The sequence below is a fragment of the Penaeus chinensis genome, chromosome 25 (assembly GCF_019202785.1).
Source record: "Penaeus chinensis breed Huanghai No. 1 chromosome 25, ASM1920278v2, whole genome shotgun sequence".
In the NCBI taxonomy this organism is placed as follows: domain Eukaryota; kingdom Metazoa; phylum Arthropoda; class Malacostraca; order Decapoda; family Penaeidae; genus Penaeus; species Penaeus chinensis.
Genome location: NC_061843.1, coordinates 10,805,840 through 10,823,339, shown reverse-complemented (window position 1 = coordinate 10,823,339; position 17,500 = coordinate 10,805,840). Strand labels below are relative to the sequence as shown.

The window sequence follows — 17,500 nt, the reverse complement described above, 5'->3', positions numbered from 1 at the left end:
GTGCTTGATTACTAGTGTGTGGTGTGCATTTGGTTTTGACTGGGGGTGTTTTGTCACTCTTAATTGAACGCTGTTGTTATGCCTCGGTAAGACAGATGGGTGTTTGATTGGCAGGCTGTGAGTTTATTTTTGTCATATTTTTGAGTATTGGTTTCAAGTGGAATTGTGAATTGGACTATGTGAATAAAGAGAAAAAATAGAGTTTGGCCATGAAACATAAATGAAGTAATGCTATGAGAACAGGTGTAACGAATGACTTAGAGAGCGTAAGGTTAAGGCCACAACTGCATATCAAAATCTGTGAATCTTTGCTCATACACCTAAGCCCAGCAATGATACAGTCTCCGTGCTTTGTGCTGCAGCAAATTCAGACAAATCTCTATGATATATAATCTGCTGTTGAATTATTGTCAAATAAGGAACCAGCATAAAAATTGCTGGAATATATGTAGAGAAATGTGTAAGTCATGAGGTCATGGCAATACGTTGAGCTTCTGTTCAGAACAGTCACCTTTTTTCACATAACAAATATAGAATTAGATAGGATTATATAATGATATACATATGAAGCATATAGATCAGATTTTTTTCTCTGAAATCTGTAGTACCCTTACTTTAGTGATAACACTTTCCTGATCTTCTGTTTTCAATGTTGTTTTCAACTCAGAAACTATTAAGAAATGTGCAGAATTGGTAAGACTATTCAGTATTTGGTACTTTTAGACCACACAAATAGTTATTGGTAGTGTATAGGAATTAACTCCTTGGATATGATGAATACCAGATGGGGCTATGGCAGTAATTTTAAGTAAGTCTATCAGTGAGTTTAATGCTAGTTTAGATGTAGTTTTATCTTCCACTGTAAGGGATAGTTCTGGCTTGGAGGGTTTAAGCTTCTTGGAAGATTTCTAATTTCTAATATAGATAGTATAGGCCTAGTAAGAATATACCAAATGTTTGTCATTCAGAATTATGTAAAGCCTAGGCCTTTATATTTAGTTTTTCTAGCACATTATTCGCTTAGATATAATACTGTTATTAAAAAAGTTAAGAATTGATTTTTATGTTTGATTTGTTTTATTTCATTCATCTAGCCTTTATGACAATAGCAATCAAATGATTTTTACTTTACTGTTTTCAAATGTTGATATAGTTCTAAGTCATAGAAATAAGACATCTGCTGTATTTAGTACTTTCCAATGTGATCCTTATCCTTTGCAGATTTTCACTGCTCCTACTTGAACCTGGCGAAATTTACTTTGAGGACTTCGCGGCCATCTATCACCTTCCTGAAGATGTTGCCAAGAAAGAAGATGGCTGGGAGACGATATGTGAGGAGGGACAGCTTCGAGGGAGGCTGAAGGTCAGTGGAAAGTTTATATTAGTTTGTGTTCTGGAAAGTCATGTTTGTACATATGTTTGTGTTTATTGATGACCTCTTATTCTTCCAGGTTTGCTCCAAATCACTCGTGTTCGATCCTCGAGACACCCGTGCTCCAATTATCAAGTTTCCTTTGCGCTCCTTTGAGTCTGTTCAGGAAAGTCAAGGAGAAGCCAAGAGTGAACTTCTTACTGGGTGAGAAACTTGGAATTCAATAGAAGATTTTGTAAAGATAGTGCCATAACAATATGTGTGCTGATGGACCTCTGTAATATAAAGGCCATAGAGAGAAAAACTTGATAAAACAGTATTTATTGACTGATTGATTTATATTCATGTCTTTTTTTTTATTGATTTGATACATCAGGTATCATAATGGTTGCTAGCACTATAGTCCATTTAAACAAAGCATACACTTGGAATCTAATGTTTCCATATGGCAGCATGTATTTTTCTGTCATGCTCAGAAACCCTCATTTATTTTGTTTCATATATTTCTCAAAAGCTGTATCAGTACACTTCATTTTACTATGTAAGTGATAAGATTGTTTGGAACTATTGATGTCATGATGAATAACATTTATTCAGGTTGATAAATGTATTTTTGGTTCAGATTTCTTTATATATCCAGTTCAGTAAAAGAGATTTCAGCAGATAGTTTCCCTGCTTGATTTTGTAAGAAGGGAATGCATTGTTTACATATTTTATTTTGATTCATAAACTACAATGTTTTATTATAAGCTTTGCTAATGATGAATATCTCATTGTTATTACTTCATAAACTGAATTCATATTAATTTTGCATTCACAGATTGGTACAAATTATTGAATAAGTCTTTTTGTATTTTCAGTGATGGTGATAGAACGTATATTGAAGTAAAATGTGGCATGACTGTAGAGATGTTGGAAGGAAATATTCTTCAGCCTTATAGATTTTGCAGGGTAAGAAACAGTATTTGCCTGGACAATTCTTAACTAGTATCTGCCAAAAGTTTGTTTTTTTTGTGTATTGTTAACTGATGATAGTTGAATATAAAGTTTTCTATTTAGTAAGAGTTAATTAATAGAAAAATTTTGATTTGTGCATTTTTTAGTTAGCTTTAAATTTGAAAACGGGTAGACTAGATCTCTCTCTCTCTCTCTCTCTCTCTCTCTCTCTCTCTCTCTCTCTCTCTCTCTCTCTCTCTCTCTCTCTCTCTCTCTCTCTCTCTCTCTCTCTCTCTCTCTGTGTTTATCTGTTTTCTTTGCTCTTTTGTTGGAAAAACTATTCAGATGCAACCAAATTGTCTTCTTCCAATTTTTTTATTAGAAAATAAAAAGGAATTGGATGATGACAGTTTTGTGGTAAAGGTTAGGGATTTTATGATAAAATTTTGATTTCTCTTTGAGCAACAATGTAGAGTTATTCACCCCACTACAGCATACAAAAAAATTATACAATATAGCTTCTTAGAAGAGGCAATTACCCTCTTGAGAGTAACTAAATAATTATAGTGCCATAGAATTGCAATATCATGGTTTACTATCAGTAAAAAATCATCTCTCTGTCAAGGCATTATCTTCATACTAACAAAAAAACATATGTACATATATATTCATATATATATACATACATATATATATACACATATATATATATACATATATATAAACATATATATACATATTTATACATAATTATACATATATACATATATACATATATATACATCTATCTATCTATCTATATGTACACACACACACACACACATACACACACACACACACACACACACACACACACACACACACACACACACATACACACATACACACATACACACACACACACACACACACACACACACACACACACACACACACACACACACACACACACACACACACACACACACACACACACACACATACACACACACACACACACACACACACACACACACACACACACACACACACACACACACACACACACACACACATAAACACACATACACACACACACACACACACACACACACACACACACACACACACACACACACACACACACACACACACACACACATACACACACACACACACACACACACACACACACACACACACACACACACACACACACACACACACACACACACACACACACACACACACATATGTATATACATAGATATATGTATGTACACAGACATATGTATGTACATAGATATATGTACATATATATATGTGTACATATATATATATATATATATATATATATATATATATATATACATATATATATATATATATATATATATATATATATATATATATATATACATATATACATATATACATATATATATATATATATATATATATATATACACACATATATATATATATGTATTAAATATATATATTAAATATATATATATATATATTAAATATATATATATATATATATATATATATATATATATATATATAAATATATATGCCTATTGGCAGATGATCCCCTCTACCCTGTTGGCTCTGGGCACATCAAGATCTGCAGGTCAAGCAAATTTTGGGCATTAGGTTCACTTGGGTGACAACTCTCCCAGATGTTGGCTTGTAGGCTCAACCTATTGGAACTTTCGTGTGGGGTAACAAGACTCCTTGCCTCCCCTTTGCAACGTTATTATTTTTTTATTTCTGCATAAGCATTATTTGCTTTTTTGTTATTTCCCAGGGACTAAATTTCTCCCTTGTTAGCATATGCTGTGTCAAGCTGGAAATAAACTGTTTTCTTGAGCATACTCCGTGTTATCTCTCTAGGTAGTCTACATCTCTCAGCAATAACAATGGCATAAGTGGCATTATGTTGTATCTTTCATTTGTTTATATTTTCATACTATTTTATTTTATTTAAAGCATCCTGCACTGCAGGTCATGGTAGGCAGGAATAGGATCCCTTGCATGGGAATTGTATGCTCTCTGGCGCCAGTCTTCTTCTAGTCACAGCTCATGGATGGTTCATTCCACCTATGTTTACTGATGGAGATAATGCAAGAGAGCATTCCTAAAAGCCTACTGAGTCTTATCTTTCTCCAAGAACATATTCTCATCACCCTGGCCCTCAACCAAATTTTACCATGACCACATATTCACTTTACCAACTCCTCAACCAAATTTTTTTTTTATAACATTATGGTTGTGTTATCCAGACTAAGTGGGTTAAGGTTAATATATAGCTACTAAATGATTAGTGACTGGGTTGATATTTCTCATCATATGAGCTAACTCTCTGCCTTTATTCACAGGAGATTCACAGTCACACTTTTGAACTGGTGTACGTGAAGGCTTCAACTGTTTTGCCTCAAGTGTGTCAGCTGCAGAGAGCTTCAACTTTGCCACCAAATGACCAAAATACAATGGTAGGACTATTTTATGTTGTTATTATTATTTATGTTTTAGTATTTCTTTGTCAAGTGTTTAAGTGTTTGAGAATAAAAAGTGTACTGCTCTAATAGAGAATTTAAGATATGAAAGATGTTCAATTTCTGTCTTGTACGCCTGGCGTCTGACATATAAAAACTACTTCCCAGTTAGTGTTGACTCAAGTTATAAGTTGTGCAACCCACCTTTGAAAAAGAACTAAAAAGGAAAACTTCCCTGAATTGCCCAAGGCCTGGCATTTCTTCCTTCCCTTCCCCCTAACCCTTGTTGGCATTCCCTCATGTCAGTTTTTTTTTTTTTTTTTTTTTTTTTTTAACTTTTATTTAGTATTTTAACCAACAGCTTTGATCTGTCACTATTCCCATTATTTATCTTGTCACATAAGGGAAAAGGGGAAAAAAAAAAAATAAAAAAAAATGTGTCCCATAATTCATTATTGGGATTTCATTCGATATGCAGTCACATTGTGGAGTTTCCTTTGTATTACATAGGTTGTAAATCTCTAACATTTGTACTTCAATGTTTATGTAATTAAATGGATGTTTTGGCTACATAATCATACAACTAAAATATAACAAAATGTGTATGTATGCTGTATAGATATTGATAAAGAGCATTACTCTACAGATTCAAGCCATTGTAAGGTCAAGGCAGAGAAGAAAAAAGTTTGACCGATCACTGCTCGAAGACATCTCGGAAACGGTTGTGTTGGAGAGCCAGGCAAACAAGGTCACGCCCCTTGTGACCAATCCTGGGACGGTTCTGCTTACAACGTCAACGCTTTATTTCCAGCCGCACAATAATGCTGAAAAGGTGACTTTATATTTATTTATCTTTTATGTTACAATGTTGGGATTCTTTATTGTACATGACATTATGAATGAGCAGTTACAATTCTCCTGTGAATCTCTGATATTATATAGAAATTATTTGGTCAAGTTGTTTTCTTATACTTGCTGATGTGTATTTCTAAAGAAAATACCTCTATTTCTTTTAAATGGTAGTAAAATGTAAATGTGTAATATGCACTCATAGAGTGATTTTTCATGATCCAGTTTCCAGTCATAAGAATTGGTCTGCATGAGATAAGACAAGTCATCAAACGACGCTTCTTACTACGGCAAGTTGTAAGTATTACAGTCCCCTTGTATTTTACTTGAGCTCTGATTTTTATTTATTTTTCTTTCCTCCTTCTTCTTCTTCTTCTTCTTCTTCTTCTTCTTCTTCTTCTTCTAACTTTATTTCTTTGATGTATGGTGAACGTGAGAAAATGTCAGAGTTTTGATGTGAAGTTTGAACATAAATAAAGTTGGGAGATGGAAAAGAGGAGATAAAAGATTTGTACAGCAGTTTGTTAATTTGTTGCTTAACCTTGAGTGTGATGACACCTATTTGACATAAAGGTTTTAGGTTGTAAACCAGAGTTTTCTTCTATTTATGCTAGCCAGATACTAGGTTGGTCCTTATTGTACTAGGTAGCCTAGCACCACAACCTGGGGTGCTAACTTAACAAGGGTTGTTTGTTGAGGGAGAATTCTGTTTAAGGTGCATTTTTTATGATAAAAGCAAGCAAGCAAGCTGAATTTGTCAAAAATAATCACAACACATGGCTTGCTATCACTGTAAACAGAGCCTCAATGATGTGATGACTTCGTTCCCTTTGTAGTGGATGAGAGTATAAACCCAAATGTGATTGGTATCTCAACGGTCAGAGACACGTGTTCTTTGCTTACTCTGATTGGGTTGCCGATTGTGTGTTTCTCATGCGTGGGTCCCCAGCAGCGGGTTCTCGCTGCTATAGGTACCAGCTGGAAATTAGGGGGTCTTTCAATGGGAGGCACCTGTTGTGGGTGGGTTAATCATGGAAGAAAACAGCATGGTCATGGGTGTTAGTAGTGATAGTGAATTTAATGAGGAGAAAGTATTTTCTCAACTTGATTTAGCATTAACTGAAGATCATGAAGGAATTAAGATAGAAATAAAGAATAATTCACTGAGATATTATGAAGCATAGAATGTTAACGATAACTAAAAAAGTGGAAAATTACTTTCACACAGTTTAGAACCCTTTTGTACAAGGATGATATCTGCTAGTAACAACAGAGATAGATTTTTTAATTTGAGAATTCAGAATGAAATCAATAAAGGCAAATTTAAATACCATAGCCATGATGCATATGTAAGTATCTGGTGCTTATCTTCTTGAGAAGGATAAAGCTTTTAGTATGCTTCAGTTAATGCTTCTGGTTGGCACAGACATGATGAGAATGTCGTAGTTTATAGTATCATTTACTGACCACAAAATAAGTAGATTATCAGCAAGGTTTCATTGTGATCCTAAATTTATGTCAATCATGTTAGAGATTTATATACACCCATAATACCAATGAATTGAGACTATATATAAATATTATGTTTGGGTATGAAACCAAACCAAGATATCTGACCAAGAAGTTCCGTCAAAAACAGGAAGGAACAAAAACTTTTAAACGTTTGAAATGTTTTGCCATCAAACATGTGCCTTTATTCTGGTTCATTCCATAGGGATATTGGGCTATCAACACTCTCTGGATTTATTGTCAAGTATGATATCCCTCTCCCCTACTTTTGTTCTTTCTTTCTTTCTTTCTTTTCTTCCTTCCTTCCTTCTAGTAAAGAGCTAAATGTTTCTTTTATGCTAAGCATCATCCTTCATCCGCCATCTCATTTACAATGAAGTAGAATTGCAGTGCATATAAATTTATCTAGTATATGATTTCCATTTAAACAGTGCATCCCTTTAATCTTTGATTTTTTTTTTTTCTTCATCCCATGATATTTATAGTTGAAAAGTAAAAGAAAGTGAATATCTGTTATGTATTATGGTGATATAATTACGAATGTTTTTATAAGAAAGCTGTAAATTGAGTTTAATATAATCTGCAAGTAATTCTTCACATTTCGATATGTGACTGTGATAATGCTTTCTATAGGCAATATAATTATTTCATGTGTTACAGAATAAATTAATATTTACATACTCATATTTCTCAGGGCCTGGAGGTGTTCTGTAGGGATCAGTGTATGGTCAAACATCTTCTGCTGACATTTAAGGTATTTGTATTCTAATGTTACATTCTGTAGAAATAAGTACATACACTTTTTACATTTTATTTCTTTTGGATTCAGTATGAGTTTGTAGCCTTCTGAAGCTAAATTCATTTATCATGGCTAGGGGTTGTGTGTGGGTTTATAGTAATAGAGTTTTAGAAAGAATAGAAAAAATTATATCATTGCTTTGAGTTTTCCTGGGCAATTCAAACAGCATGTTAACTTACTGGTCCAGTTGATTAAATGATAAAGCATACAGTATGTGTTTAAAAATAAATGTCATTTCAGTTGTTATTTGTCAAATTGGTAAAATTTACAAAGGGAGAAGAATTCTGAGTGACATTAGTATGTGATTATATGTTTTTTCCTATTCCATAAAAAATATTGACTGTCATTGAAATCATGTGTAAATAACAGAAGATACTTATAAAGTGATTTTTTTCTTTATCTTTTCTCTTTTTTTTTTTATTTGACTGGCTCATTACTTTATTTACAAGTTGAATTGGGGGCCCCTCCACCACCTCAATCATACTTTTGATTAGTGTTTTTCATGTCACAGCCAGTTAACACAATATTACATTCTTTATATGGCTGCCACGACCATGTCAGGGGTCTCCAAATTTGCTGCTTAGTGTTCTCATACTTGGAACCAACCCTGTTTATGAACAGTTTATAGATATTTGTATTATAATCAATATGTTTTCTTTTTCAGGAGTCGGAAGAAAGAGATAACCTGTATGAATGCTTGATGCAGCAGGAGAATGTTAGTGTAGATGACATGCGGCAGGACAACATCAGCTATCAGTGGCAAGCAGGAGCTATATCTAATTTTGAGTACCTCTCTTATCTAAATAGGTGAGGGAAATCAGGGAAATTGTATAGTCATATTTCTTACATTTTCTCAAAAGACATTTCTTTATGCAAATATACATACAGTTATCCTTACAGATGATGGCTTAGGTAAACTAGACATTACAAATAAACTAAGAAGATTATAAAGTACTCCCAGGAGTTAGAATTTAAAGATGATTTTATTATATTCCTTTGTAAAGATCCTATGATATTTTAGTGCAGCAATATATAAGAAAGAAATATATCGGTATCCTAATTCCAGTTTGTTGAGACAGGAGAACACTCAAGCATATTTTATCCTTACACCAATAATTTCTTTCTTCCAGCCAAGCAGATCGTAGTGTTAACGATTTAACACAGTATCCAGTATTTCCGTGGGTACTGGCAGACTATGTTAGTGAATCCCTAGACTTGGGAGATCCTGCTATATATAGGGATCTATCAAAGCCTGTAGGAGCCCTCAATGAATGCCGACTGAAGCGACTAAAGGTAAGACTAAGATAGATGTTTGAGTTATAGTTTTTCAGCCTTTTTTTTTTTTTTTTTTTTTTTTTGTGTGTGTGTGTGTGTGTGTGTGTGTGTGTGTGTGTGTGTGTGTGTGTGTGTGTGTGTGTGTGTGTGTGTGTGTGTGTGTGTGTGTGTGTGTGTGTGTGTCTGTGTCTGTGTCTGTGTCTGTGTCTGTGTCTGTGTCTGTGTGTGTGTGTGTGTGTGTGTGTGTGTGTGTGTGTGTGTGTAGACTTTCGTAGTGGCAGTAGAATATAAGCTGATGATAGAAATGAATGAACATCCATAATAGCTATGAAAAGGGAAGCTTCTTAAGACAGTATCTGATATAGGAATAGTTATAGAGCAACATAGAATATTTGTGCAATATTTTCTAATGTTATGATTTTTAAATGACAACAGGAGCGCTGTAAAGACATGCCAGAACCCAGATTCCTGTATGGCTCTCACTATTCTACCCCTGGATTCGTGCTATTTTACTTAGTGCGACAGTACCCACAGTATATGCTGTGTCTTCAGAATGGACGCTTTGATCATCCAGATCGCATGTTCAACAGGTTTGCTTACCTTCCGTTGTTAACCCTTTGCTTAAGACTAGATCAATTTGAGTCAGAGATTTTTACCACATAGTACGCAGCTCCACTTTGGTTGCATTTTCACTGGTTGTTTTAATTTAGTTATTTATTTCACAGCATGAATATACTCCTTATATGTAATATATCTATTGCTGTGTTTACCATAAATGTAAGATTGATTGACTTCAATAGATAAATTTAGATATTTATGATACAAGTGTCATTAGAGTGTGCTGCTTAGAGGGCCCTCAGTTTTGTAGGAGAGGAGAGGAAAGGAGGAGTGGAAAGGAGAGGGGAGGGGAAGGGAGGGAAGGAAGGGAAGGAAGGGAAGGAAGGGAAGGAAGGGAAGGAAGGGAAGGAAGGGTAGGAAGGGTAGGAAGGGAGGGAAGGGAAGGGAAGGGAAGAGAAGGGAAGGGAAGGGAAGGGAAGGGAAGGGAAGGGAAGGGAAGGGAAGGGAAGGGAAGGGAAGGGAAGGGAAGGGAAGGGAAGGGAAGGGAAGGGAAGGGAAGGGAAGGGAAGGGGAAGGGGAAGGGGAAGGGGAAGGGGAAGGGGAAGGGAATAGAGGGGAGGGGTAGGGGAGGGAAGAGAAGAGAAGGTTGATCTGCTGTTCAACTGTTTCTTTGTTTGTTTGACTGTCAAGGTCTTCTTTCACATTATCATTTCTTATGGTCCCTACATAAAAACAGTGTTTTAATCACTATAGGCTACATGTAAAAAAAAAAAAGTTCAGGAGTATTGGGAGGGAATGAGGTTACTCTTTCTAGTACAATGCTTTTTAGGGAATTTGTGTCAAATATTATAGATTGAAAACACATTTATGAATAATTCCGCAATATGTATTAATATATCAGTTATATGCACATTGCCTTATTACTAGGGAAGGAAGGAAAGAAGGAAGAGAAAAAAGAAAGAAAGAATGCAGGAAGTAATGAAAGAAAAAAGAAATAAAGGAAGGAAGAAAGATGGGAGGGAGGGAAGGAATGAAGTGATTATTAGACTGATAATTAAGTGAATACATTACTGTAATACACACTCAGCAGAAATTATTGAAATAGGTAATAGGCCTAATTGAAATAAAGCATTCATATCATCCCCAGCCTACCAGACACTTGGTACAATGTCACAACAAATCCTTCAGACTTCAAGGAATTAATCCCAGACTTCTATGACTTGGATGCCTCAGCGGACTTCCTTACAAACTCCATGCAAATAAACTTTGGAGTGAGACAGAATGGAAAACCAGTTGGGGATGTGGAGTTACCCCCTTGGGCCAAAGGTAAGAATGTGCAGGATGTCATTGTAGTGACTTTTGTTGATGCTGTAGGGACTTTTGTATCTGTGTGCGTACTGTTCTATAAAACTTTTTTCTTTTCTTCTATGTGTGATTGTTTTGTAGAGTAGATTGAGGAAAATTGAATAGAGTAGATTGAGGAAAATTGAATTGGTTTTCAATAGTATTTGTTGAGATTTATTTGTATATTGATTATTGGATTATATATTCTTCTTTAATGGCATTATGCAAGGCAAGAAGTCTTTTCTCAAATCTTATACCAAGTTCAAGATTCTCTGGACACTGTTGACATTTTATTATTTCTACCTTGATTATTTTGAAAAGCAAGTTCTAGAATTTGTGAATGAATAGAATGGTGATTAGTGGTTGGCCTTTACTGTACCACTAAACTACAAAAGGAATTACACTAAAGACATGCACAGGTAAATGCACTCACAATGCGCACACACACTAATAGGCACACGCACACACAGATAGAACTGGTATGCCTGGAATATTGTTAGTAAGATCTTTCCTTTTCAATCACATCAGGACCAGAAACTGTGATTAAGACGATGCGAGATGCACTTGAATCCGAATATGTATCTCAGAATCTTCATCTGTGGATTGACCTTATATTTGGCTACAAGCAGAATGGGGAGGAGGCGGAAAAAGCTGACAACTGTAAGCATATTTGCATTTTGAGATACCCTTGAGTAAAGCCGTTTCTCCATTTTCCTTTTTTTTTTCTAATGGATAGACTTTTGGTTCTTTTGTCTAATGAATATAAGTGTTAATCTGTCTGTGTTTTATAGTTTCTAATCTTTGTAGATGTATACACTATATGTAATATAATAAAAAGGAATGACTATACTTTACATAACCTTTGATATGCCTCAAGTAATTTAATACAAATAAATAGATGTGTCATAAGTACCTTGTATCCTTTCTTTATGGTGGACCCGAAGCACTTGTACAGACATGGTTATAATGGTGTGTTTTGTTATTTCAGTGTTTTACCATCTTTGCTATGAGGGCTCTGTTGATCTGGCAGCCATCACAGATCTGAATGACCGGCTTGCCCTGGAGGTCCAGATCACGGAGTTTGGACAAGTGCCAAAGCAGCTCTTCTCGAAGCCACATCCCCAGAGATCGCGGTCTTTTGGGGTTTACGACTCGATGTATTTGAGTAACGGAATATCAGAAAGTAGTATTTGCAGTGAGGCAGAGGAAGAACGAGCAGACAGTGGGGGTAAGTGATTAAGAGGCAGCTAACAGTAGAGGTGATCAGTTAACAGGTGTATTGTCTTTTAGGGGAGATTGTTTTTTTTGCATATGGGATGAAAGTATTCAAGTATAAAGCTGTTAGATAGGTAATGCTTTGTACATGGTGTTATAAATTGTGTTTCTTAATTCTTTGTACTTAGGTTGTTACCATATTTTACTTGTAATTTTAGGGTAACAGTTTATGAAGTATTAGATAAGAGTATTAACCATATGTGAATTTTGTATTAACAGTTATGTAGAAGAGTAATGCATTGCCCTCGTACAAAATAAAACAAATGCATCTGTGCAGTTTATATTTGTTATCACTTTGCAAATGAACATAGAAATACAATGCAGATTTTAGTATATTAAACCTTTTTTTTTTTTTTTATAAATTTTCAGAGAACAATGATAATAAAGCCCACAATCCTAGCTCCACATGTCTCTGGCAACGTTTGGCTGACCTCAGATTACTGCGGGAATGTAGGGCCCACAGAGAAGCCATCACAGGGGTGGTCTTCACAACAGACAGCCAGAATATCCTCTCAGTTGGCCAAGATGCATTGCTGAAGATGTACACCTTGCCAAAATTAAATCAGGTGAGGTTGTTAGGAGTTTTGACTATGATTGATATTGTGTAAAAGATAATATTCATAATAGATTATATTCATGCTCACTTCTGTACACTATACACTGTATGCATTCACACCTCCAAAAAACAGCTATTAGAAGTGCTAGTACTGATATCAGTAATAGCACCAATATCAACATTGGTGCCAAAATGAATGGCATTACTTAGGGCCAACATAAACACTAAAACCAATCAGTACCGATAACAACAATAGCATCAACATTAATACCAATATTTATGACATTACCAATACCAGTTTTATTAACAGTACATATAACTTTACCAGTGCTCATATCCACCACTCATATCAATACTACAGATATGCCAAGTCTTTCCACATGGTGGAATGTAGGGTGATGTCACGATGCCACTGTTTTATAACTAACATTGAAGCCTGGCTTTGATATCATAGAAAATTAATTAAAGGGAAACCTGTACATGGATTAAATCCTTTAGTTCTAGTTAATTATATTTTATTCCATTTTTCTGCAAAGTTCCTACATTATTTTATTCTAACTGAATTTAACATTTATTTCAAAATTTGTCCAGGTAGGTAACTGTAAAAGGATGTGTTAACCTGGACCATCTCAGTGAAGACTGACTACAACCTTAATGGATGCACTATTTAAGAACTCCATGACATCATACATAACTTTTACTAAACACTTGGCAAAACTAGTGAACATGGTATACTTACACAAAAACCTGCTCTTTCATACTTGCACATATTGCGGATATATATATTTAAAAATTATAAAAAGCTCTACCAACTTAGGATTTTGATTATGATTGAAAATAACCTAAGACAATATTTATTCACTGAAAAAATTAATTTGTTTTCCCACAATCTGAAGGTAAGAAGTGTGCGGATTAGCTCAATGGCAGCCTCGTCTTGCCTACACCTTCCAGGAACAGACACAGTGCTGGTGGGCTCTTGGGACAATACTGTGTAAGTATTTGCAGGGACACTGAATGAAAAGCTTTGTTAAGTTTTGTAAAATGTAAATGAAAGAGTTTGCTTACTATTGATTCATAAAAGCATTATATATTGGATTGTAGAAGTGGCTTAGTAGATGATTATAGAATGATGATAGTATATTGTGATAAAAGAATATAACTATAATTTTTTTATTAAATGACCTTTCAATCATATGTACTGATGCACAGATTCTGCAGTTGATTTGGAAGTATTTTGTTATAAATCTGTTAATATGTTTTTGACTTTATATTATGCATTTTTACACAGACTGAGCCAGTATTTTGATTTTCGTATTCCAGATACAAGTACAGCTTAGAATTCAGCCAGGTCCATCCTTTGTTGGAGGCACATTGTGATGCTGTGTCGTGCATGCAATGGAACCAGGATGTCCTTGTGACTGGTTAGTTTTGCCTTGTATATTTGCTCATTTTTGTTTTCAGGTACTAATTACAAGTCTGGAACTCATATGTGGATATCATGCATGTATTTTTATTATTAGAGAGTAAATGCAGGCTCAGCATGTATACATAATACAGCAGGTTTGAATGTCTATATGCATCACTTTCATATATATACATGATATAGATATGACTGTGTGCATTTGCGTGTGCATGTGCATGTGTATGTTGAAACATGCTTATGTGATTGTACATGCATAGTTTATTGTTTTTTTAATGTGTGTCTGTGATAATTATTGCATTCTCTTCGATACTCCAAAATAATGAAAATCCTTTGAACTTCAGGCTCCTGGGACTGTACTGTACGCACATGGTCACTAGAAATTGGAGCCAATGGAAATGCTCAGAGAAAAGAGAGAGACAATAACGGGAGAGGAAAAGGAGGCTCAATGTCCGCTGGGGAGAACATCCTGTGTGAGATGGACCATGACTCCCCAGTGACGTGTGTGGCCCTTCATCCTGCTGGTTCCCTCTTGGCCTCAGGCACACAGGATGGCACCCTGGCTGTGTGGCTCCTTCCAGCTGGTGACTTGGTGCACCAAATTAGTTGTACGTATACATTTTTTGTATTGGGTTATTTGGGAGGCACTTCTTTTTCTTTTTCTCTCTCTTCCTTGTTTTCCTCTTCTTTTTACAGATTTGCTAAGTATCATGTAGCATTTTGGAATATACTAAAATTAGATAGATTTTTTTTTTGTCTTCCCTTTTTTGTTATCCTTCTTTTTACTGTAAAGACATATTTCATGCCAAGATCATTGAATATGAGGCCATCATAGTAAGTTAAGGGGAACGTTCTGAAGGGGGGAAGGATTTGAATTGGTGAAGGGAAGCCAAATTTTTGTTTTTCATTACCTAAACACTGAAGTAATTAATCATGAGAAAATAAGGTACAGGATAAATTACTAAAGTCTGAATTTAAACTTTTGATGTTCAGTCAGTTGGTTGCCATGAAAAGATGAGGAAATTTGACATTGCAGAAAAAAAAAACATCATTTATATTTGTTTTATCATGCATACACTTTTTATAACATGGTATCCATAGATATGTTTAATTACAGCAAAATTTAATACTAAATCTTAGTATCTCATGTGATAGAAAATCTTTAAAACAGAATTTCTCCTTTAGGTCACACCAGCAGCGTAAATGCAATAGCCTGGAGTGACAATGAGGACAGAGTGTTAACAGCTGGGGATGATGGACTCTTGACGATTGTAGATGCTCATCAAGGCAACAAGATTTGTATCCATGATTTGCAAGAAAATATAAGGTAAGTTTTTCTTCTCTACTTCATCTTTCCTTCCTTTTTAAAGAACTATGAAATCAACCATGTTAAAATAAAGCCATAGGGAAATTCAGCACATCGTTATTACATTTTCTACAGTATCACAGTCTGAGGTTGTCATTGTTTAGATGTGTGTGTGTGTGCTTGAGTGTAGAGTGTGTGAATGTGTGCGTGTGTGAGTGCAAGAGTGAGTGCAACAGTGCATGCGTGGTTGGAAAAAGAAAGAAAGAAAGAAAGAAAAGGTGAATATTGAATATATAAAACTACATCCAACAGCAATGGGTTAAGATGAATCAAACACTAATATTACTAATAACAAGGTTGAAGGTAAATTTCAGTCATTTTGTACAGATTGACGAGCAGTCCTCATGTGACTGTATTCATTGCGTGAGCCAACCAATTCATCATTCCAATAGAATATATTATTGTGTTGGTTATAACCACCCTGACATTTATTATGCTTTTGACACTAATTACACAATCTGACAGGTGCGTGGCATGGGAAGGACGGCTGGTGATAGGTGGAAGTGTCAGCGGCGATGTCATTGTGTTTGACATGGGAACTGGTGCTGTGATCAAGAGGCTGACTTCTCACACTGGTTTGTGTTCTTGTTAAGGTTTATCTTCGTGAATCATTAGCTGAAAGAGAATTTTGTCAAGATGTGATGTGTGATTTTATATATTCAGATTTTATTTTTGTTGGAATGTTTAAGTTCAGGGATGGTGGGTAAATGGAGTAGCATACTTAATGAGTCATTACGAAATATCCAAAGTACCGAGCAAATGTGAGGCTCGTCAAAGTAAATAGAATGAATATGTTTGGAAGATCACATGGAATATAATCCATTTCCTTTTCCTCCTTCTCCTTTGCCTCCTCCTCCTCCTTATCCTTCTCCTTCTCCTTCTCCTTTTTTTTTCTTCTTCTTCTTTTGCTCTTCTTCTTCTTTTGCTCTTCTTCTTCTTCTTTTCCTCTTCTTCTTTTCCTCTTCTCCTTCTTCCTCCTTCTCCTCCTCCTCCTCCTCCTCCTCCTCCTCCTCCTCCTCCTCCTCCTCCTCCTCCTCCTCCTCCTCCTCCTCCTCCTCCTTCCTCCTCCTCCTCCTCCTCCTCCTCCTCCTCCTCCTCCTCCTCCTCCTCCTCCTCCTCCTCCTCCTCCTCCTCCTCCTCCTCCTCCTTCTTCCTCCTTGCTCCTCCTTCCTCCTTCCTCCTCCTTCCTCCTTTCTCCTCCTTCCTCCTCCTCCCTCCTCAACCTCCTCATCCTCCTCATCCTCCTCCTCCCTCCTCCTTCCTCCTTCCTCCTTCCTCCTCCTCCCTCCTCCCTCCTCCTCCTCCTCCTCCTCCTCCTCCTCCTCCTCCTCCTCCTCCTCCTCCTCCTCCTCCTCCTCCTCCTCCTCCTCCTCCTCCTCCTCTGAAATAACACTATATTTATTTACAGGTCCAGTGACATGTTTGGCTATATCTCCTGATAACCAACACCTTGTAACTGTCAGTGAAGACCGACGCATCATTCTTTGGGGTACAGATTAATGGAACCTTATCTGACTGTGAAGATAATGTTGGGACACCTTACTCTTGCCTCTTTATTCATGCAGTAAGCGATGTATTTTTAAGCGCGTCTTGGTTTTTATCCTGGAGAGCATTTAATGAATGATACAGATATATGAGATATATTGTTATAAATTATAGTTGTCTGAATACAGCTGTTGCTTTCCTTTCTCCAAGTTATTGAGAAATCTCTTGTATAGGTATATATTTATAATAATGGCATAATATATAGCACTTCCAATT

General features: G+C 35.7%; 1 protein-coding gene across 1 annotated transcript in view; it reads left to right on the top strand.

Moving 5' to 3' along the window:
• LOC125038526 (protein FAN-like) overlaps positions 1–17,500 on the top strand; it is a 19,347-nt gene that overhangs the window by 462 nt on the left and 1,385 nt on the right. Inside the window, exons 2-21 of the mRNA XM_047632026.1 lie at positions 1,222–1,363; positions 1,452–1,576; positions 2,233–2,323; positions 4,672–4,785; positions 5,435–5,620; positions 5,863–5,934; positions 7,841–7,900; positions 8,610–8,752; positions 9,076–9,238; positions 9,656–9,810; positions 10,926–11,104; positions 11,651–11,782; positions 12,111–12,350; positions 12,767–12,963; positions 13,850–13,944; positions 14,274–14,374; positions 14,718–14,981; positions 15,559–15,700; positions 16,205–16,314; positions 17,148–17,500. The exon at positions 17,148–17,500 is cut by the window's right edge and continues 1,385 nt beyond it. Coding sequence (XP_047487982.1) covers positions 1,222–1,363; positions 1,452–1,576; positions 2,233–2,323; positions 4,672–4,785; positions 5,435–5,620; positions 5,863–5,934; positions 7,841–7,900; positions 8,610–8,752; positions 9,076–9,238; positions 9,656–9,810; positions 10,926–11,104; positions 11,651–11,782; positions 12,111–12,350; positions 12,767–12,963; positions 13,850–13,944; positions 14,274–14,374; positions 14,718–14,981; positions 15,559–15,700; positions 16,205–16,314; positions 17,148–17,239 — 2,803 coding nt within the window. The 3' untranslated portion in view covers positions 17,240–17,500. The remainder of the gene's footprint in view (positions 1–1,221; positions 1,364–1,451; positions 1,577–2,232; positions 2,324–4,671; positions 4,786–5,434; positions 5,621–5,862; positions 5,935–7,840; positions 7,901–8,609; positions 8,753–9,075; positions 9,239–9,655; positions 9,811–10,925; positions 11,105–11,650; positions 11,783–12,110; positions 12,351–12,766; positions 12,964–13,849; positions 13,945–14,273; positions 14,375–14,717; positions 14,982–15,558; positions 15,701–16,204; positions 16,315–17,147) is intronic.